Raw genomic sequence first — 24,444 nt, forward strand, 5'->3', positions numbered from 1 at the left:
ACATGTTTCCCTCGTTATTGCGTTAGTATATCGTTTCGCGTATTTGAACTTTCGACCTGCGACACGGGGGTTGTTATTCGACACCCCGTGGTTGGTGGAAAGAAAGAAAGTATTATTAAAAGGCGCGCCATACGTCCCCATTATTACTTTACGACCCGCGAGTACGCGCACGCAATAACTCAGCGACAAAGAAATGGCGCAGAAAAAAGTCGTCTCGCCTCGCATCTTATTTTTTTTTCACGAGGGATCATCCGTTTTTGGGCTGCACCATCAATCTCCGCGGGCCCCGTGGATACACGCGAGCAGGGTTGGATTCCGGTCAGGTAAGCTAGGGGATCAACCCTCGTAAAGTGCACGAATTAAGAGGGTGCAACGTATCGTATGATATCGTGCATTACAAAATTACAGAGAGAATTATACGTGTTAATTTCACGATATAATTTCGAAATAAATTTATACAACACGCGCGCATAATTTCGCGGACGCCTTCAGGGAATAACGTTCATTTAAATCCTCATTTTTTATACATATAGACATAACATATACATATATACACATCGAATATTAATAATTATATTCATGCGTGTAGAATACAGTTGCAGAAGTCCAAAAATGTTTAATACGGGAAAAAGAGGTCCTTGATGAAGAAATAGAAATAAAATAGAAAAATAATTTGAATTAAATTACACAGTTTTCTCCGAGAAAGCCCGTATAAATAGTCAAAATCTGTTTCTAGCAAAACTGACGCAAATTTAAATGTTCCTTCAGAATGCACTGGATGCGCTCTGTGACCGACCCCATGCGCGATTTCTCCATGGACAGTTTCCGGACGTAACGTACGCGCAGGTATTTTAAACGCGCAGTCGGATATACATTTTAAGGCAGTTTTATCCCGCTCCGGTCGCGTTGATCGCCGAAAATTCGGACCGCCAGACACGTAGGCTATTGATTGGCGGATACGATGGTGCGTGGCGGTATTTCGCATGCGAGAGAACCCCCGGAGAGCGCACGCGAGAGAGGGCGAGATCTCGATTTGACCCTCGTATGATAATACGGCAGGTAATTTCCGGATCCCGATACACGGGTGGAGTAATGGGAAAAACGGTAACCCTTCTGTCATATCCGTTATGGATTCATTCGGCCCTTGTTTGCGTACCCGTCCTCTCGTAGAAACGTGCGTGTCATTCTTGTATGTTCACATGTGCGTACCATGTACCACACGCACTCGGTGCAGGATCGCGGATCGTTTTATACGTTCACGAGTGTTGACTTGTCAAGTGGCTAATATGCAACGCGTGTTCGCAATGGTCTTATGGGACCCTCGGTCAATTATCGAAAATATGAAAAGGTTTTGCTATCAATCCCGCAAATTAACGTGAAAATTCCGATTATACCAATCATTTATAATTCGAGCTCTCGGTTAAATCGTCTACTTTGAAACAAGCAGCATTCTATCTCATTGTCAGTCTTTAATATACGGTGGTCTTCGATAGCCGCGGTAATTCTAGGAAACTCAGTGGTTCCAAGCGCGAGATAGTAAGTTTCTAACGTTCACGGATATGGCTCAAGATTAATGCAGCATTCTTCAGAAGAACTAACTAGAAGTATTTTACACCGCAAAAAACATCAAACGGGGCGACGGAAAGAAGCTAAGCCCGGAGAAATTAACGCCCGGAACAGTTATGCGTTCTGACGCTCCCTCCTACAGAGCGGAATGGTTGGCTGGAGTAATTTTTTAACGCTACGTATCCCACGAAACGTCGTCATGTCGTGCGGAAATTTCAAAAGCCATGCGACACGCGCGTCCACCGCACGGTGCGCGCGTTTGTTGCGGTCCAATGAAAATCGCGTCGCAAATTCAAAACACACACCCCTGGCCAGGCTCAGTCGCGTTATCAGAAAAAACACTGGGGGGGTCTCTCTGACGAGGAAAGGGAGGACGAGAAAAGAGGGACGTGAACACGAGGCAGAAATACACAGAGTAAAACGGCAGACGGTCGACAGCCGCGGGTTACGAAGGGAGCAGAAAAGGAAGGGGAGCCAGGAGGAAAGGGGAATCCGCGATAAAAAGGGGGGAATACAAGGAGCCACACGAGGGTGGGAAGGGCTCGGGACCGTTCCCCACGCGCGTACGCAGGAGGGTGAAAAGAAGGGAAACACCAGAGGAAAGAAGATGGCGAGCGAGCGAGCGCGGGAAGGAGAGAAGAACACCGACTTCAAAGAAGATAACGATCTTTGCTTACGTTAATTACCGTCTGACAAGGATGAACGACCGCCCACGGTATTTTCGCCCGCCGGTAGATTCTCATCAAATTGATTGTCTCGAGAGGGAGAAGGGGGAGGAAAAAGAGAGGAGGCCGTGACTTCGGGCGATCACGGGTCGCGCGCGTCCGTCGACCGCGCCGGTCGAGCCCTGATAAATCATCTCTGATAAGTGTACGTATTAATCCGCGACCGCGAGAGAACAACATCACGGGGAAAAGGGAAGGATGAGCGTAATTGCGAAGCGCGCCGTAAGGTAATAGTAAAATAGAACGATAAATCAGGGGAGTATAGCGATCGTCTTGGGAGTAGCTAGACCGGACCGACTGGATATCTCGCGCGCGCGTCCGGACCGATAGATCGCTTTTGCCGGAGTTTCGAGATGGATGTAAGGATAAGTCGGCCGAGGAGTGGCTGGAAGCTTCTTCGATCGTTTCCTCGAAAATGGCGTGGTAACGCAAAGTCGAGCAAAACGTTCGCGGACAACGACGCGTGAATATTAGATGGAAGTTTCCACCCTCCATCAGCGTAATGTCTCTTTCTCTCTCTTTCTCTCCAAGATGGAGAGAAAGTTTATTATACACCGGAATAAATTAATTCAACTTGATATAATTGAGTTTACATTATACCTGTGATCTTAGATGCAAAAATACGGTGCATATCCCTCATCAATAATGAGTAATCAAGAAACAATCCGCGCTGGTTTCAAAGCATAGCGTATTTATTTTATTGATATCAGCCTGTTTACCATGCTAATTTGATTTATCGTCGTTTACTGAAAATGTTTCCAATATTCCCGATTATATTGTTATTGATATATATTCGAGTCTGGACATATCAATCTTATGGATCACTTTAATTTAAATTATAAATAAAATACAGAAAACGGCTTGTGAAACAAAATTGTTGCGAAAAGATACGTCGGCGATGTTTTTACAGCATATTCAGCCACCATGAATTAGATTACTCCGAATTAATATAAATAAATTGCCGTCGCGCGCGCGACGTGACGGTCGAGGAGCAAAGCTCTCGTGAAATAAAAGGCAGCCGTGACGAGAAAGCCGTAATAGCTCGCGGTTGAATATTCTATATAGTTGAATATGACAAGGCTGCTCCGGACAGCCACTGCGAGGACGGGGGGAGGGGAGGTGGGGCTTGGAATAGGGAAGAGAGGGCAACGGCGAGATAAAATGGCTTGCTTGAAAAAAAGGGAAAGAAACGGAACTGGGTCGATCGAACGAGCCATTGGTTTTCGTAAATAATACCGGACTCTATAAAGTTTCAGTTTAGCTCTTAATAAACGAATAGTTCGTAACTACGCCAGTCGGACCACTTTGCGACGGTAATCAAATTGTAAAACTTATAACTCGCCACGGCCGCTTTTCCCCTCGTCCTCCTCGACGGCTTTTACATGAAGCCACCCAGATTGTAATAAATTTTTAATGAGCCGCTCTACGCGCGGTATCATAAACGAACGAACGAAGGCGATGGCGGTCGGTATGCTTGTATAAGAATAAGAGATACACCGTTACGCGAACAATTTCTCCAACTGTAGCAGCAGCAGCAGCAGCTCTCGTGAGGTATTTACCGCGATGCGCCGCGCGGCAACGAACAGTACCTACGGAGAATACGCAATAGTACCTGTTACAACCTCGTAGCGAAGACAATAACGAGGAAACGCTTAGCGCCGCGAAACAAAGACGCTCGGTGTTACTACAAATTATCCGCCCGAAGCCGCGCGCGTCGGAAAAAGAAGCATCGTCGTTACGACGTTTACAATGCCGAAGTACACGGCTGCTGATGGTTTTTGTACAATACCATTTCTATGCGGCGTTTGTATTTCGAAACGGATTGTTACGCGAAACGGAAAAGCGAGTGCGCGAGAAGACATAATGCGCCTGTATAATGAATTCCCTTGTAATTAAAATAAATAAGAAAATGTTAAAGTGTAGTTTTTACAAAACAGGGATTTTATCATAAACAATACTAATTCTCCTATTCTTCGTGATATCAAAAAAAGGTCTGGTATTTCTGTTGATTAAATTCTTTGAATAAAACTGCATAAGAACATACTACACTAATTAAAAATTAAATAAAAGTCGCGCTAAAAATATCATTTTCGAAATTACGACTGTGGAATTTCCAAGTAGTGTGGCAGAGACGAATCGGCGCCTACTTATTTACGTGCACGTTCGATACTTTCCACCTTATCGGCGAATCATCTTATACCCGGCAGTTTCACGATGCAAGGCAGGTGTACCTCGGTAATGATCGGCACCATTTCCGTAACCGCTGCGTTTCCTCCTTCTTCTCTTGCCGCCGCAGCGAGAAGTTTCCTCGACTTTCCTTTTGCGGTAATCGCGAAGTATTCACGATCGCATAAATATCGGGCTCAACTTCTCTCGCCGCATCCTGCTCCGTCTCTTTGTATTCTCATCATGTATTTATCGTTAAATGCAGTAGGTTTTTTCTTACATTTCTTACATCGCAATCCTTGTAGATAAATAATATCCACCATCGATGACGACCATTATTTAATACTAATTGTCGCTATTTATTGACATAATTGGACGTGTGTTATCGTTTTCGTACGTTTTTTTTTTATGATGCATCTATATATAATGTATTATTTTTCTTATTGTCTGTTACCGGTACACGAAAAAACATTTTTAGCTAAATTTAGTCGTAAAATATGGATAATATTTTTTGCAGCAAGAGCTACATTTTTTGCAGCGAGAAGTACAGTTTAGCAATAGTAGCAAACCTTTTGTTCTCGCTGCAAAAAATGTTACTCTCGTTGCAAAAAATGTTAGATCCATACGATTTTTTTAGCTATAGTAGGTAATCTTTTTTTTCCATGTAGGTTTTATAGCAGCAGTATTGTTGGTGCCTTACCTTTTGCATATATTTTTACATTGCAATAAAATTATTATTATTATTATTATTATTCGCAACATGCACTTTTCATATTAAACAAAATCGAAAACCCAAACACCCAACTGTAGCGTTAAATACTGCACAGAATGAAAATGAGAATATTTCTTTTACGTCTTTTGTTTAAAAATTCCAGTAAGCCTCTTCGAAGATTCTTCCGTGACATTCGCAACCCTACAAATATATGTTGCGTTAACTTGTCGATTACGCTCCTGTGTCGCGCTCTCCGTCTCTGTCTGCGCGAGTAGGTATTGCGTGGCAGGAGCTGTAGGAACGAACAAAGGAACAAAACCGTAAAACCCTATGCACGAACGACGGCCTCGTTGCAGCTCGCAATCTACGTCGGATCTTGAAAGGAGGGAACACCGGGAAGGCCGGAAGTGACGTCGGAGATCAGCAAAACGACGGCTGGGTTCAGAATGCGGACTTTTCAGACTGATTCAAAACACACGCACGCAATCGGATTTAAAGCAAAACAGGACGAGAGTAAATCTGTAGGGAAAAGTGCCGATGTCTATCATTTGACGTTTTCGGGTCGATTCGGTGACGTAGGAACATTTGATCGCGTGAATATGAGGGCGAGGATATTCCATTCAAATCGGAACGAGTTAGGGGATATCCCCCGTCATAGAATATTAATAAGTCCACGATAAAAATCCAGGAAATATGTAAGATTTGCAGAAGATTATCTCATAATAAAACAGATAAAATATTCTAAATAATCATTACGTGTGTAATAAGAAAGCTAATATATAAGTAACTTATAATAAAACGACAAAAAGACATTTCTTGAACCTACTTTCCTACTTTCTCTTGGTTATTTATTGATCCATGAATACGAGAAAAATGCCGAAATAAATAAATTAGTAAGCCACAGCTTCTCAATAAATTACCCAAGGAACGATCAATCAAGCTTTCAGAAATTCCAAATAACCTTCATAATATCTCATTAAACGTAATAAAATTAATATCATTTGAAGACGTTTTAGGACAAAAATTGTATCTACCAAGCGCAAGACTATTGAATTTCTATCATACTTAATAACATTTATCAAGAGCTATAAGATTCAGTGCTCATCATATTAATAACTAAAGCTAATTGTAAGTATAATCGATGCATTTGTGATTTTCGTTCTCGTGTGTGGAAATCGAAATATAACGCGACGTTATTCTTGCAAAAATTACGTTCGTCAAACGATAATCTCGCAATCGGGCGATCATGTCGAGTGAGCCTAATTACCGGCGTAAGGCGGAAGATATTAGGAATGTGTAATTACACGCGCATGATAACCCTCGCTCCGCAATGGCAACACGGCCGCATTATCTCGCGTCGTGATTAATAGACACGAGCGGGGCACGATAAGCGGCACACCGTGCCCCGTTCGTAGTATAATAACGACATTCTTTCAATTTCAAGTCAATTACCTGGCCTCGGCGCGAAACAGCCGCGCGTAATCTCGGAAAACCATTTACATCGTAAAACGTCGAGACTTTTATCGACGTGGCGTGCATCGTGCCGCGCGAGATACACTATAATCAGAGGCCAGTACCGGCCTTTAGGTCCGGGGGTTAAGTGTAACGCGGGACTAAACGCGACGTTGCTTCTTCTTCTACGTACAGCCTAATGTCTTCTAGGAGAAGGCATAGAGAACGATTCACTTTTGCATAATCTCCGCCAGAAACTAAGCTGTAAAGAATAGTCGTGAAAAGGACAGATGTGCGTGGAAATTGGCTCCGCGAAATTTTCATACAAATTCATACGCGATAATTTCGTGATACGAACAGATAGAATCGCAATATTTCGGAGTTTAAAACGATATTAATACATATTCAATTATAAATTGTTAAATTACATGACAATTCATCGATCGGAATGTTGTAATGTTTCAATGAAATTTTATTCATATCGCATCTTCTATTAGCTATAGATCAGCCATATTGGCGAATATATAACTGACAAAAGAGGAAATTACATCACGTTTTAATCAATAAACGCTAAATTCAGCGCTAAATAGACAAACGAGACTCATTGTCGAAGTAAATTCTCTCTACAGCAACTCTATTCAAGATGTTTTAGCTAAAAGTGCTTATTCGGGTCCTTCAATCTTAATGTTTCACGATCCCCGCATACTTCGACGCAGACTTTACAATTATCTCAACTCCGTTCCTTCCATCTTATTTCCAATCCCAGGTATCCACGGTCGTGGAAAAACACGATAGTTCTCCGAGACACTCTGTATATTGTAACCGTTGCACGAATATCTGGTGTACGCCGTCAACGAAACGGGCGTATACACTTCCGTCACGTGCGTGTAGCGCGTTTCCAAGCTAGATCCTCGTTGCTGTCCCGCCATGGTGAAGGTATATCGCGATGATAATCGCGCGCCGCGCCGGGTGAGTCCGGGCGAACGATAAAATCCACCGCCTAATGCGTGGCCGGGCGGTTATCCGCGCGGCCGGGAATTACCGGGAAGCACGCACTGACAGTGACACTGTCGCGCGCGCGCGCGCGCATGGAAAGCGCATGGAATTTAATAAGCGGACACCACTTTGGCCTCGCAACGCACGAGAGAGTCCCGCCACTCGCATTAATTGCGATTAGAAGGACGCGACAGCCGACGACACGTACGGTTCGATAAAAGTAATAACGTAAAGAGGCGCCGTTCGTGCACACCTCGCGGGAACCGTGAGGATTTTACTACAATGATAATTGTCGAACACACTCCGGCTTTACGATGAGCCTTATCGCGTTAGAGATATAATTAACGATGTGACTTTCAGATAACACCGTGAGACAGTAACGAGCAAATTATATCTTAACTAAAAGTAAACATACATGCCTTTGTTTTATATATATTTGTATATATTTCTAATAATAAATAGACATCGATCGATAGAAGTTCTCTCACAAAAAAAATCAGCGCTGCCAATTAAATAATTACAAACAAGCTCAACACACAACAAAAGTTGTTAAATTGAAATCGTATTGTAATGTGTAGTGATGTGTACAGTTTATATTACTTATCTGGCGTTAATGGGAATTATGACTGTTTTTATTTTAAACGAGAGAGAGAGAGAGAGAGAGAGAGAGAGAGAGAGAGAGAGAGAGAAATTTGACAATGTAAATAAAAATCTAATTTATAAGGAATTTCAAACATTATATATAATTACAATATAATTACAATATTCATAATTGTAAATATGTTATTATCATATTATTATGATAATAAACGTTAAAGAATATTACAGTTGCTAATTATTAGAATGGATGCGTGGATATATACCATATTATATATAAGGTTTTTATATTACAATGCGACACATTAACATATGCTTCAATGCGATTATTAGAAATCTTAATTAACAATAGATATGTTGTTTCTTTATCTCTCGCGGAATATTAATAACGATAATTTCTCAGATGTAAATTCCGGTGAGAGTACTAATTTTTCCGATGTAAACGATGCAACTTCTACCGAGCGGCGCGACGCGACATTTAATGCGCGAGCGATGGGCGTGCACAAATGGAATTGATGCAAATTAAAATTATATTTCAGATATCTTGCACATTTAACAGAGAACAAAACCAAAATGACTCCGAGCCGAAATTATGTAATAATATTGCAGAAAGATAATTATGAACGAATTAAATAAATGAAATATGAGGTAACATCTGTAATGAATTTCAAATAACTGAACTATATACTGGACCAATAATCAATAAGAACGATATGCCACTGTGTAACGCATAAATAGCAAATATTTCAACACAAAATCGACTGCTTTTATCGAAAAAAAATCCGGAATGAGTGACGTCCTAAACAGCAACATTATATTTCTGTCTTTTTTATTCGATTAAATAGACCGAGAGACAGTGGAGATGTCATCATTTACGATGTGTGTTAAAGTTAGAGTATAAAGTTCAACGGCCAGAGTAGCGTAACCTAATATTTCACAGGGATCATTTAATATGGGCCAACCTCATTACATACTATTATACTGGGTGATATAATACAACGAGAAATAATGATTTATCTGTAACATAGTTTCTCGCTGAATCATCCATGTATTTATGTCATTGTAAGTGTATCTCCCTCTCGCCTCCATTTATTTATTCATGTGTCCGATATCTATAATAACCATTTGCCCATTTGTAAATCCGACTGCGACGTATCACCGGCGGCTAATCATGTTACCGGCAACAAGCAATTTTATAGTCCCCGCGTATCGCGTCGCGAACAAATAACCATGGAAGAACGCGCGATAATTGGAGCGGTATAGTCGCGTCAGTCAACTCGCGTCATAATAAATTCATGTCGCGTTTCCGCTCGAATGACGGAATAAGTTGCGGGGGAAGGCACGTGCGCGATTTATACGCGAAGTATCCGCGAAATTATTAATGCACGTCGCGCTACGGGGGATCGTGTGTACTCTTTTTATCGAGCGGTTTATTCAGGTAAATAACCCGGCGAACTCCCTTCGCCGGGAGAGAGAGAGAGAGAGAGAGAGAGAGAGAAGTGGGGACTGGCGACGGTACGCTTAGACCATCGACGCAGATCGACGCCGCCTGCGAGCTTTCGATAAGGGCGCTGAGAACCCGCCGCGCGCCGTGGCCAAAGGGCGTATTTTCTTCGCCCTTTGCATTTCATCCCCATCGAGAGGCGGCATTTGCACTACCTTAGAATACTCAACGAAAAACCGATCGTCCCCCGTGTGACATTTCTGCAAACTTCGTTTCGTTAATTATGGAATCAATTACCTTCCAGAGGAAACGAAAGGGAAATATAATAAAGTAAAGAAAGCGGCACGTGCAAAAAAATTTCAGTCAGTTTAAAAGTAAGTATATACTGATTCATTAATTTCTCTGTTATTAGAAAATGTGACAAAGTGTGCATTTGAGAAATAAGAAAAAGTATTCAAATAAATCCTAATTTGTGGGATACGTAGATATTTACTATTTTTATAGTATCATATTTTTTATGTGAGTATGATGTTTTTGGTCAATTTAATTTTCAAGTCGCGCGGTAGGGTTTTAATGAATTCTGTTTGACCTGCGTTGTTGTAATAATAATTTTGCAAAAGGAATTCCACCGGGCGGTATATATCGACCGGTCGACACGGCGCCATCTTTCATTCGCGAAGAACCGAGCAAAAGTCAATACACGCTGTCGCCGATATGAGAGGGCTCAGAACCGCTCGCCGGGAAAATCACATTAGCGATGTTTCGGTAATCGCTTTTATATCCGGCGCGCCGTGATTGACGGCGTCGACGGAATCGGCTTTCACGCTGTGTCGTATCACCGCGGGGATCCGTTCTCCCGGAGGAAAAATCTGTAAGCGGTAGTGCGATCGTCATTCTGTGGACAATACCGGTCGAATGCCTTGTCCGTCGTATCGTTTAGCCGGGAGAATTGGAAGACACCGATCGAGCGCTTCGATCGATGAAACTGCATCGGCAGTATGCATATTTGAATAGAATATCCGACGTTAAACACGTTTGATGTATTTTAACTTTTACGGATGAATAACGTTTTCAAATTGTGATATAATGTGTAACATCAACTGCGCGCGGTGCCTACTAAATTAAAGGTTCTCAATTATTTTGAAAATGCTTCTACTGATGCACAGAATTATACGAATTAAAAGATAAAGATATAAAACTATATACATACGCCAGTCTTATTTCTTATGTAGAATGTTTCATTTTATTACAGATACGTACAATATTATCCAATAAAATTATGCTTAATGCATTTATTGCAAATATACTGATTCTAATTCTGTCGATAGAAACACCTTTTCACGTTCTGTGCGAGCTTTGTGCGCAAAAGCTGCGCTTTTAACGATTCCGGGCGATCCTCGTGTCTGTCCCGCTTTTCTCTCGCTTCTCCGTTACGTTCACCTATCCGTTTGCAATACGATCTTTGGTATACAATTCAGCCGTCGCGCGACGCGTAATTGAAATGCAACTGACACGTATGGAAAAGAGCGTCGCTCGCGAAAATCGCATTACCAAGGTTTCAACAATCGCAATTTTTGTCCGTGCCTCGGCCGTGATTGACGGCGCCGATGCAATCAGCATTCGTGGCCTTTCATGTCGAAGATATCGTGATTCGAGGCGAAAATTAGAGTACAGACGGCTAACAAACGGTTCGAACGATCGTGATTAAACATCACGATTGCATCTGCGACGGTCGCGGACGGATAGAAGTTTTATTTATAGATTGTGAGACACAAATTCCACAGGCATCGTGAACAAAAATCTGTTGAAATGTATTAACCATATATTAACCACTGTTTTATCAATGACATACAATTCCTTTGAGATTGAAACTGACACTAACTTTTAAATTTTGTCTTTAAAATGTATATTTGATTTAATAAACACGGCTTGCAGTCCATATACAGATATAAAAATCGGGTTTATTGAAATTAATTTAGCGGATAAAATGACTCGATTGGCCATACGTCGCATCGGGTGAAAAATAATAACGCTACACAAGTATCGAGAGAGACATATAGACAGGAAAAAAAAACCATTGAAATAAATAACGGTTCGTTTAATGATCGCGCGATCGCTCCGGTTAATAACAATCGTCGCCGTCGGGTTGAAAGCTCGATATTTCACTTCGAAATATGACGATAGAACCGCACAGAATCTTTATGGACAACAGAAAATATATCTCGACCGACAGGGCGATGGTGCGCGCCTTATCGACCTTCTACCTTCTTGTTGCGCTGCCTCGGCTGCCATTGACATGCGATCGGACTGCAAGTAACGTGCATATCAGGATGGCCGGATGACGACGGCAGGGAATCACATTAGTGAAGTTTCGGTAATCCCTTTTATGTCCATTGACCGTGATTGACGCTGTCGGCGATCGACCTTTTTCGTGTCACCGGCGGCCGGTGCTCCGGATCGAGGAAAAAAATTAGACAGCGGACAGCCGGTCGACTGGTTTTCCACCGGACTTGCTCGTTAATTCGCTCATCCACGGTGAAACGGCCGCGACAAAACAAACGCGATTAAAGCAACATTGCGATCCATATATATCTACAATACGCGAGCATTTGATATACATCTATCTATCTATCTATCTATCTATCCGCGCAAGTATATATATCATGCGAATCTGATATATCCGATAATATAATTCGCTGTAACCTAAATTAGTATTTCGGAGCATTGAGTATTTCGAAACAACTAATGTAGATTAAAAATTGAGGAAAATATACGCCTGCGTGTAGTGCAGAATATACATATACGCATGCGCGTGTTTTTAATTTATTCATCCATCTGATAATCTTATCAAATAAAATATTGAACAAAATTAAAAAAAAAAAAACAGAAATAATGTAGTAAATAAAAAATTACAGGAAACAACAAATTACATTTTAAAGTCTACCAATTAATGTTTGTCCGTCTAATTTCCAGTATTTGTGTAATCTAATTATCACGACAGGATGCGATTCGTCAATAAAACAAAACGTTACTTGCATCCAATCTGTTATAATTAAGCAAATCCGGTGTAGAATCGGGAATCGAGCGTGTAACATTGAGCGAGGGGGTTCACGAAGTACTTAAAGGTTAACGAGGTAGCGTATCCACTTTATTTTTCCACTTCCCTTTACACGTATCCGTTGTACCACCGGCGGCCATTGCACGATCTGTAGCCAGCCGGCGAGTCGACGTGCCTCGAAATCAAAGACTGGAAAAACACGTCAGCAAATTTTCGATAATCGCTTTTACGCGTCGACCGATCGTGAATCGCGTCCCGGACGGAACGCGGCGGTGGCTCTTGTAAGCTTATTCGCATCGGCTTAGAGTATACCGGTCAGCGAGAAATGTCGGTCAACGACATCGACGACGACGACGACGACGATAGCAGATTTTATAATCGTGATTGAACGTCGAAAACGATCCGATCGATATCGAACGCTTTCGCGCAGGTAGACAACTATAGATGACAAGAAATCGCCACCCTTAACGCGGTGGCGGCTCTTATCGCGCGTCATGTTTCTTACGTCCGGTGGGGCCAAGCCGGGCGCCATACGTCGAAACACGGTAGATCAGACGAACGTACGACTCGCGCTCGCGCTTTTACTTTGACCCAAAACGTAAATTAAAATTAACGCGTGAGATGCAGCGTGGCGGCAGAACACGCCGTACCAGCGATATGACGATTCAATTGTTTGAATAATGCATGGCGACCCATTAAAATTAGCGTGTTTTTCAAGCGGATTTAAACGCAAAGGGAGGAGAATGGAAGAAAGAGGGGAGCAAGGCCTCTTCTCTGCTAATCCTTCTCTGTTTTTTGAGGCAAATATAATCGTTGCTGTGCATTCAGCCAACCAGATTGTCGAGTACGTGCGCAGTCGGATCCGCTTTTATCGCTGCGGCGCAACTAAGAAATAATTAAGTGCGATTCACTTTGGTCTGTATGAGCGCGTCTTCGGTTCGCAATCAATTTTTGAAGAGATGTTTTAACCTGCCGCCTATTTTACCTCTTGTATTACTCGTCTATTCATTGTTATTTAACGTCGCCGCGCGCTCTACTAAAGCTACCGTTTCTGCCGTTAAACCTGGTATTAATTCTCTCTTAATAAAGATATCATTTTTTCATAAAGTAAACTTCTAGATTACAGCTATTTAAACGAAACAAAGTTTCAACTACTGCTTTTACCCGCCGTTGATCAACGTGTGAACGCGGCGTGCTCACATTGAAACCGTTTGAAATCTCTGCTATTCGCTGACCGTCGGAGCTAAACCACCGAATCCTCATCCGCGTTCCTGGAAGAACGTTGCCAAAGTGAAGGCAAACTCAATGGTTTACCTTCGACAGTCAGCGAATAACGGAGAATGCAAACTGAGTGTAGACATCGTGCTTAACGCGTTGATTAACAGGAGTTTAATTACTAAAGTATTTCATCCCAAGTATCAAATTCTCTGAAAAGTTTGCTCTGAAAAAAAAAGGGTAAAATCCTGTCAGAGGAAAAACGAACTTAAAATTTGTTACAGAATTTATAACAAAATTAAGATTCCTCTTATTACGAAACGTCGTAATGTTTCAATATACGTATTGCCAATTGTAGTCGAGAATAATAAACTTTTCTGGTTCCTACTTATTGTTAGAACCCTGTACCTATCGATCAATCTTGCCGATGAGTCATCACGCCTTACCTCAAACGAACGTCGCGTTTCGCGCTGGAGATAAAGAATTCGGTCAGTAGTTGGCTGCCTCGACCGGATGTCAATGGCAATTTTTCCGGCCGTACTATACGGAACGACCTCGATGTTCCAGACGTCGCCCGACCGAAAGAACAGGCTTTTTACGAAATGGAAAAACCGAGAAGTTCAATTAAATACTGATCAAAGCGTCGAACTCTAAATACCTCGAGATAACGAGGGACAAGGATTCGACAGAAAAGCCTAAAGGACCTGTAGAACATATGCGATAACTGAAAACGATAATATCGGACGAGAAAAGAAATGAGTGATCTAACTAAAATATATCTAGAGAGATTTGCTATCGTAAAGTAAAAGCTTATAGGTAACGTTATTGATATTAATATGATTCAAAGAACAATCGAAGTGTATCATATTATTGCAAATTATACGCTAACGTCAGAAAAGTATCTTAAAAGTTACAGTTTCAAAGTATTATAATTGTTAATTTTACATGCCGTTTTCTTATGTCAAACGTTGCTCAAGTGTCAGTCAATTTTCACTTTTTGCTATCATTAACTGGTTGTATTGTGTGACACAGCTTACAAACTTATCTCAAAACATAAAGTAGCTTACAATCAGGCGTTCCTTGGCGAGACACCTCGCACCAGTGCGACGCATTAAAATGTATTTAATTTAATTTTCGAGCGTTAAATCGTTTAACGTTCGACCGTTCGCTTGCCGACACTCAAGCTGCTTTTAAATCTGACTCTTCAAATGCACCGCCCGCGCCGCCGCACGTTTAACGCGGTCGTGCACCTCGTCAGTTCGCGACGTGAGTTTTACTATATCCGCAATGCCGGCTACTGACATGCAGTGGAAGTGCAGGTGACACGTGTACGGCGGCGATGGTGGCGGCGGTAGTGGTGGCGGCGGTGGTGGCTAGCCACCGCGATGCGGCATGTACGTGTGTGTCTGCGTCGGGGCGATTCCCGTCGCGCGCACAATCGGACACCTGTGCGGTCGCACAGAAAATGACCGTAATTCAAGTCATTATTCTCGTTCTAAAAAAGAAGCCTCTCTCACCGGCCGAGACCGTCCCGACTTCCGGTTGCGGCGAGCCTTTCCGCTCCGCTGCTCGATCGCGCGCACGGAACGGGACGGGATGAATTGGAGATCGAGGCTTTTTCACGAGGGCTTTCCGGAGGATTAGGTGGTTTCTGCTGACTGGGATCCGAGATCCACGAGCGATAACGAAGGATCGAATGCATTCGGGTCGACGGAGCTGACTTTACAATAAACGACTCGAGGTGTAACTAATAAGAAAGTTTATCATAATTTTAATACATCGCAAGAGGTTCGATTAAGAAAAATATTTATATATAAGTAAATTCCGAAATTTAATATTCCGATGTATATGTTCCAAAAAATTACCTACTTGATAATAATTTCTATTTCGCACAATAATCACTTTTGTTTTTAGAAGGGAACTTTTCATATTTAACTATTTCAAAACTTTTGTAGCAGAAATATTTGTGAAATATGTACGAAACATGATTTAGCTCACCATCATTATTTGAAATAGTCTGAGATAACATACGTGACCACACTAATAAAAATTTAATTACGCAAAAAGTAATTTAATAACATATAAACCATATTTTATAGGATTTTATGAATGATTAAAAAAGCGAAAGAATTGAATAATAGATATTCATAATATTTGTAAAACTTTGCACTTTCCGATCTTCCTAATAAAACGATATCTTCTCACTAAACCCGACATCGTATCGTCCTTTTCGAGGAGTTTCCAATATCCCTCGCTAATCTCACGTGATTTTTTATCCACGCTTAAAGATTGGCTTCGCAAAGGGTTAATCGCCGCTATTAACCGTAACCGTAAGCTCGGAGCTTAACCGCCGACCTGTCTCCGAACGTTGCTTCTCTTTAATGTCTCGGAAGTCTTGCCAAGACTCGGATAACGAAGGAGCGCGGTTAAGCGGCGAAAAAGCAGCTTAACCTCCTCGCTTCTCGGCCATTTATTTCTTGATGACGCCTCGCCCGTAGCTGCGATCGAACGATAACTTTCGTCGCCCCGGCCGACGATAAGAAGCGACGCTAAACAAAAGCGAGAACGAGATAACGCAATGTTCAGGCGACGAAAAGCTCCGAAAGGACAGAAATCGTCGACGCTTTTGTCGACATCGCTCTTACCATCATCGTCATTGTCGTCGTCGTCGTCGTCGTTATTGTCATTGTTGTGAACGAGATGTCTTTTCACACGTCAAGAATTGAACTAGACAAAACCGAGTTTTCAAGCGCGTTTTTCGAACTCTTATTCTTCGATTTTCGCGCTGCGAATGAATCGTCTACAAAGTGTTCATAAAGAATTCAACATATCGGCAGCTCGGCAACGCTTTCGTGCGAAGCGGAAGTAAAAAGAAGACCGGAAAAAAAAGAGGTAAAACGCAAGTATCGGATACGACGATTCCAAGCTAGCCATCGCGCGTCACGTGATCGATACCGAGAGGTATCGAGAGAGTCCCGGAAGCTCGCAGAGGGAGGCGCGATAAATCTGTTTCGAAGACCATCGAAATTCCGCGGACGTAAGGCACAAGGGGAACACACATAAGAAATGGGGAGAGATGAAGACGAAGGGAGGCTGAGAGGAATCGAAAGCAGATAGGGATTGACTGACTCGTGTCTTTTCAGGACTTTTAGCGCAAAGGGCGCCGTCGGCGTCGGACCCTTCGACGAAGTCGGCGCGGAAGGGTCTTACGCACGCACGCACCCATGTCGAGAGTCACGCGCGCACACATGACGCACACGCGTACAGGCGGGGCGGACAAGCTGTGTGGAAAGCGGTAGCTATTGTTACGGGTATTATTTGCCACTAATCAGAATGGGAGGTCAAACCCGGGTGCAAGGGTGTAGGTCTTTGAGGATATGTGTGTGTGCGTGCGTGCGTGCGTTTGTGCGTATGCGCGGGTATGTGGCGGGTGTTTACACAGAAAAAGGGACGAGAGAGAAAGAGAGAGACTCGCGCGTGCTCCTAGTTGAATGTTGAACGCACTACCGCCGCGAACGAGACACAGCCTGATTGCAGACCCCGCTGCTGTCGTTGTCGGCACCACGCCCTGACCCACGAGATTTTCAAGATACCCGGCACACGACCCACAAGCCCCGTACTTTATGCGGGGTCAACCAACTCGACCCCTCGTCGTTACGAGCGCGATATCGATACAACGGCGCGGCGCAACGAAACTTTCTTACGACGCTGACGGCACTTAAATACGGATAAGAAAATGATGGTGGGAGAAGCGTTTATTATAGCCCCGAGACGCGAGCCCTTCTTAAAAAATGCACATAACTAGATATAGAGTGTTCTGATGATCGCGTATACACTCAACAAAAAATATATATTTACGTCGAAAGTTAAACGACAAAGAAGTCGCAATGTCGAGACAATTTCGAGTTATAAGCATTGAACATTAAGTAACATTGGCACGAATTAAAAAATAGAATATTAAGAAATTTCTTTTAGAAATGAATGGAGAAACAAGAAATTTGCATTTAATTTCGAATGGATTTTACTTTGACAGAAATGTAATTTCAAGCTCAATTACCAAGACATTTAACTTTGAGAAGTAATATTATGTCTAGAAAGATTTTTATTAAGACAAAGTCTACTTCAAATCGAACGAAACTACATATAATTGAGAAAAAAGAAAGATACGCATAAACGTATCAAATCAGACATTAAGAATCAAATACTCGATGAAACTTCAATAATAAAAATTACAATATTTACAACAATTGAGATACAACAACTCGTTGCACTAAATTGTTGCAGATATAATGAAATTTTATTCGCAATTTTCTTCTCTTTGTTATATAAACGACGTGAATATAATAAAGAAGGGATAAAAAGCGAGCGCGAAAGAAAATAGTAGAGAAAAAGTGCGAAAATAGAAGCTCACCCGTGTCGAAGGAAGCGAGGTCACGGCGATGTGCTGACGACGCTCCAGTGATTCGTAGTTTTCCCAATAGTATTTCTGCAATAACAAAATTCGCGATTAGTCCATGGATTGGTCGTTACAAGCCATCGATTCGGTATTTAAGCCTCCCGGATGTTTGTTTCCGGCAATAATCACACACACACACACACACATACACACTCACAATGTATGGTTTGTGGTTGAGTCTATACATAGGACGAGTTAACAATAAGATCGAAAAATCGAAACTCTCCGCATTTCGCCTTTGAGGTCAGACAAAATCGCACACCAGGTGCCGCATTTTGTACACGCTCGTAAACTTGAAAATATTTTGCAAATATTTCAATTTACTACATTCATCTTAAAAAAAAAAAAAGTAATGGACGCGTCTACAAATACATCTACGTATTTAAATATAAAATAGTTATAATTCTTTTATTTTATAATCAAACTCATTAGTATCAATGTTATTATATAATATGGCAACTTTGTAGCACATAGATATTTAATGTACAAAGGTAACACTTTTGTGAAATATATCGAATAAAAAACTTGATTGTTTGCAAAAATTATATTTTTGCTGCCGCGGATATTTTTATAATTTTGACACGTATGATCATTTACGAATTATTTTACTATACTTTTGATATCATACAATATTAATATATAATAATAAAGTGTTGACCAACGTATTGGTAAGTCGTTCCGAAATATAAGCGCTCGATATCGACAAGCTTCGCTCTTGTAGACTTTAATAAGTAAATATCACGTAAAATGCATCGCGACATTTCCGAGAGAACAATGTTTCGACCGTGACGTCGCGCTAGACGGCGCGGCGTGGTGGATTTTAAAAGAGACTGACAGACTATAGATCCATATAATATATGTACATATTAGGAGGACAGAATAATATACCCTAAAATACATCGCACGTTCCGATGGCGCATTATTTTCGAAAGTCGCGAACATTACTTTCCGCGACGCCATTCCATGTATCATTCGTATGCTTTTAGTCTTCATTATGCGAAACTCGTCGCAAAAACATATCATCGTAAGAGTAATTGTAAGTGATGTTCAAGAATGAAATATTCGATCATTATATGACCAAACAAAATTTGCGCGCTAAAATTTAAATCGATTTTGCAACGCTGATTAATACTCTATGGAGCAAGTGTATTGTCGGTACATTTGGCCATTATTCAATTTCACGGATAACCTAAATATCGCAATATCTGGATACTGGCAATTTAATAAGTCCAATAACTCTTCCTCACATTGCACGGGACATCGTATCGATGATGTGTAAGAGGTACTGCCGCTCGAGGAGAATTATTCCGAGCACCGCGAGCGATATCGAGAAGACGATGGAATTTCCGTCGGCCGGAATTCTTGCCCCAGCCAAGGAATTTCCGCGGGCTAAAGAAATCGGGAAGTCAGAATACAGCGGGCGCGGCGGAGTGATCCGTGCATTCCGTCAAATCGACGGAAGTCGTTTCGGAGCTGTTAACGGGAGTTCGAAATAGTTGGGTGAAGAAACCGACAAAACTGACACCCACTCGCGAGCGGTATTTGCAGACGGAATCGCGTTGCGGCTCGGCCGACCGCGGCTTCCCCGGAAGTACCGTATCTCCGAGGCGTGTACATACATACGTACACCGCGGGGTTAATTCGACAGTTGCCGACGTGGACGTCGAGAATGTTCTCTCTCGGATTCTATCCGAAGTATTCCGAGTATAGAGCGCACCCCCGCCCGCAAACTGACCGCTAACCAGCGATTTTTGAGGAATCCGAAGGTGACTGACGCGCCGCCTAAGCTCTCCGATCGCTCGATATCGATCTCTCCACGGATTCGAGGGAGAGCCCTGTTCTGACCGCCGAATCGGAACATTGGGAGATAATTCGCCCTCACGTATAGACGTGCACACGCACACATTTGCATGAAAATCGATGCCCGACTATTCTGGCATGACGCGTTTACGCGTTAATACCAAGACGGTTTAACTCGCTGCTAATATCGCCGCTAATATCGTTATCCAAGTAAAGGAATAAGACTTTTAACCTTAAACTTGTAAATAAACTTACGACACTTTTATATTCTTGCTTTTCGTTGTCTTCCATGTACGATATTTCGCAGTTAAAGTGTATTTTCAAATTCTTAATTTGCCTAATAAATATATCATAAATCATTAAGAAATATATAAATATTTTAAATTTTTCTCGGCGTAATTATAAATTATATATATATTTTTCCTTATAATATCATATTAACCTCATCTCTTTAGAGTTAATACGTTGATGAATGGAGCGAAAAATTTTCATCTATTCAATTTCAAGTATGAACTCTTCCTCTCGTGCTTGGAAAAGGCGGATAAAAACTTATACTTGCGCAAACATGAAAGATATCGGAGTTATCTCTCGCATTTTCGTTTTGAAAAGGCACGTATTATGACGCGGTCTGAATTTTTTTCAAAATTGTGAACAGATTTTTTGCCTGCACGTACCACATGCTTTCGCATTACTCAGACGAAACTTTATGATGCATGCCCGGTCTTAATTAAGCTCATACATCTCCCTGGATGCTCCTCTTGAAAAATACTGCTAAAGTTCGTCCCAACGTACGTCCATTATACTTTAGTAATACGCGTTCCTTTAACTCTTTGACGCGTTGGATGGTCAAAATGACTCCGCGCGCTGTTCAGAATTTTCACATCGCGCGTATATCTTTAGATGGACATGTTAAATCGGTTGTAATGTGCACCTCCTGTTTTTCAATTCCAGCCGCGGAACCCGCGTCAGGCACGGCGTAAATGATAGGGGGCACGTGAAAACGGGAATGGCGAATTATAGAGCGCGAAAGAAGGCGCGCTCGACTTGCGGAGAGAGCGTCGAATGCGCGTTCCCGTTGTAATTCGAGCGCGAAACTACAGGAAGAAACTTCCTCCCCAAGACATGTATCTCGGTCTCCGAGATAACATATAGCCGTGTCGTTTGTCACAGAATCTCGCTACGCACGACCTCGTCCTTTTGCGCCCGCATCTTCTCGTAAGCCCGTACGTTTCCGGTTACCGCACCAAGACCGACTCCAATGCGCATCATTAAAGAATTTCCAACTGCGGCCTCTTGGCATACATATTTCTTAACGTGCAATTTAATTTCAATTGATAAACCCAAAAGCGTACCGTATTTTTCTCATGTTCATTTATATTTGTGTGTAATAATTCTAAAAGAACTATCTACGTGACTATATATATAAATAAAAATAACATTTACGATTATTGACAAATGTTAACTGATGATTGTTTCGTTTCCGCAGAAATATTATATTTTAGAAATTTTATATAAAATTGTGTCGTAGGCAAAACAAATAAAATAAACGAATAAATTGATTGTTTTGTTTCTGTGTGTAGAAATATAATATTTTAGTATTTACATAAAATCATATTATAAAAAAAAAAACAAATATTCAGACTTTTATTATTCAAATTAAATTATTATATTATTTGCATATAGTCTCAGGAGTTGAATTGGCAAAGACATCTGTCACGGATTGTAAGAAGGTCCAGGTTAGAACCCTGATTGATATTTTTCGTCATAAATTCTTTACAGTGACTTAAAAAGAATGCTTATTAGCACCAAAAATTAAATCAATTTTATCAATTCAATTATGTAAATTTACCGTTCCAATAAAAACTGTATTTTTGTTGCAACCGACAAATAATTGGCGCGTAGGTACAGCAGTTTACTGAGTTGGAAAAAGTATACAAAATTTACACAGAAATATTGTTATTAGGCTATCAACAACATCCATCAGCCCGACCGAAAATGGCATCTTCTCTAATTAATTATTATATTATTTATTAAAATTAAATTAAATGATTAATGTAATCAAAACTAAATTTCTCTTATTTCTCTCATGTTAAAACTTTTTATAGTAAATTTCTATAATTTTATTTTAATTTGAGAAAAAGATGTATTGCTACTATATAGATGTACCTATGTGCTACTTAAAAACAGCAATAAAAATAAACTAGGACAGCATTAATATTGGCAATTTCATGTTAATGCCTCAGCGAAGAAATTCCGAATCAAGTCTCTAAACATGAATAATGGCAAAAGTACGTAAATTCATGTATCACGCAAAAGTCACAAAACAACACGGAAAACAACGTCGATGTGCACGAGTCAAAAATTCCAGCAGACGTGAAGCAAATTTGCGGGCGCCGCGTATCTGCTTATAATTCGAGTGTAAAATCGTAAAATAACGCGATGAGAAATTCCGATGCCGACAGCTCGGGAATTTGAAGGCGGCGGGAAACTAAGTTTCCATAGGCTGTATATTTCACGTCTGTAAGAGGCGTGGAACCGCAAAATAATTCGAGTACCGCCCTCTTTTCGCAGATGCGCGTCTTCCCGAATCGACTTCGCGAGTCGCGAGTCTTTCCCACATCGCCTCTCTAGCCTGTTCGAAGAAAAATATCAGTGTGTCTGAGTTTCCACAGAGAGAGAGAGAGAGAGAGAGAGAGAAAAAGAGGAAATTCACCGAGTTACCGGAAGTAACGTGCGAAGACGAACGAGCGTCGTCCGAATTTCGCGCGCCGTAAATCCGCGACGCCGGCTGATCCGCTTCGCCGGTAAAAGGAGAAGATTGTTGGGGATCGGCTGGGGGGATAAACAGAGTAGACACATATACAATAGGGTGAGCAAGCGAGCGAGCGAGCGAGAGAGAGAGAGAGAGAGAGAGAGAGAGAGAGAGAGAGAGAGAGAGAGAGAGAGAGAGAGAAGCAGAAGGAGGGAGGCCATCGGACTTCTACGAGAATTCCGTAAGTCGTGCGTTCCCGTGCTGTAAATCGAGCTCGAAACCAGGCAGCAACAACGGCAGCGGACCGCTGAGAGATATCCAACCCCTCGGTGCTCTCGCGTGTATCTCGATACGTTACCCCTTTCCGGGGGGTAGAGAAGAGAGCCCGCAGAGCTCGAGACGGGTCGAGGCCGGGAGACGATTGCTTTGCACTTCTGTGCACGCCCCCGGGGCAATCGTAAGTTGAGATACCTAGTAGGGGTATCCACCCCCGACGGTCGCACCCCTTTGGCGTCCCACACCCCCGGACTTCCATCCACCCTCGCTCGCTTGCTCGCGCGCGCTCTTGGCTGTTCGTACTTCTCTTGGTGGCTCGTGCTCCTCTCTCGGTGGCGACGCCAAAGTCTCGAGTCCCGAATGCAACCGGCACCCGCGAGGAGAAGGGTAAAGGAGGTCGGGGGCACCGGGGCCGGGACAGGGAGGCGAGAGATCGATCGCTCGAACGTGCTTTCGGCATCGTCGAATATTACCTACCACCTATATTCCCGGCCACATAGCCGGTGTATGTACGTACGTAATACTCTCCGGGGGGTACGTATGAGTGGGTAGATGGGTGTACGCGTACGGGGTGTCCCGTATCTACCTACCGCGTGTGAATAAGCCTTCAGCCCCAGATAGAGAGTGCAATGGTGACTAAAAAGAATGACGGCTGCTACAGAATCGAGGTATCAATGGCTAAACGTTGAGACAATCAAAAATTGACGAGACTTTTGATAAATTAAGCGTCACAAGCTATAAACGGGTAACAAAATCTCTCTTTCGTTCGTTTTCAGGCAAACTTTAGCGGAAATTTAATTCGAGCTTTAATTGGAAAAATAACACCGTAATTTATAAAAGACTCGCGATAATCGAGAGAAGTAAAGATAGACCAACATTGTAATTTATCGAAAACCTGGTAGCTCGATCACACTCGCGTGTTAGCTCCAAGACACCCTGTACACGCGATCGTATGCGCGCCAAGCGCGTATGTTATGTGATATAATACGCGGTGTATATCCGCGGGGGTGTGTATATAACGGATAGGTAATATATACATAACGCGCAGACCGCGACCAAGGACGCGCCGCGCGCACGGGGAAGATGAGGTACGGAGGCATTGTTGAGCGACAATGGCTGTGATTCGTGGGCCATATGTCCGCCTGTGGTTCAAAAATTGCGCGGAAAATCGAAAGCGCTGCGGCACCACGGATGCATGAGGGAAGATGCATGAGGGGCAGGGGGACTTA

The 24,444-nt window shown here is 42.2% G+C and overlaps 1 protein-coding gene across 1 annotated transcript in view; it reads right to left on the reverse strand.

The window, feature by feature from the left end:
* Positions 1 to 24,444, reverse strand: part of LOC139816612 (uncharacterized) — a 198,433-nt gene that overhangs the window by 116,605 nt on the left and 57,384 nt on the right. Inside the window, exon 2 of the mRNA XM_071784229.1 lies at positions 18,343 to 18,417. Within this exon, the coding sequence (XP_071640330.1) occupies positions 18,343 to 18,417 (75 nt within the window). The remainder of the gene's footprint in view (positions 1 to 18,342; positions 18,418 to 24,444) is intronic.

This window comes from Temnothorax longispinosus, chromosome 1 (assembly GCF_030848805.1).
Source record: "Temnothorax longispinosus isolate EJ_2023e chromosome 1, Tlon_JGU_v1, whole genome shotgun sequence".
Classification (NCBI taxonomy): Eukaryota; Metazoa; Arthropoda; class Insecta; order Hymenoptera; family Formicidae; genus Temnothorax; species Temnothorax longispinosus.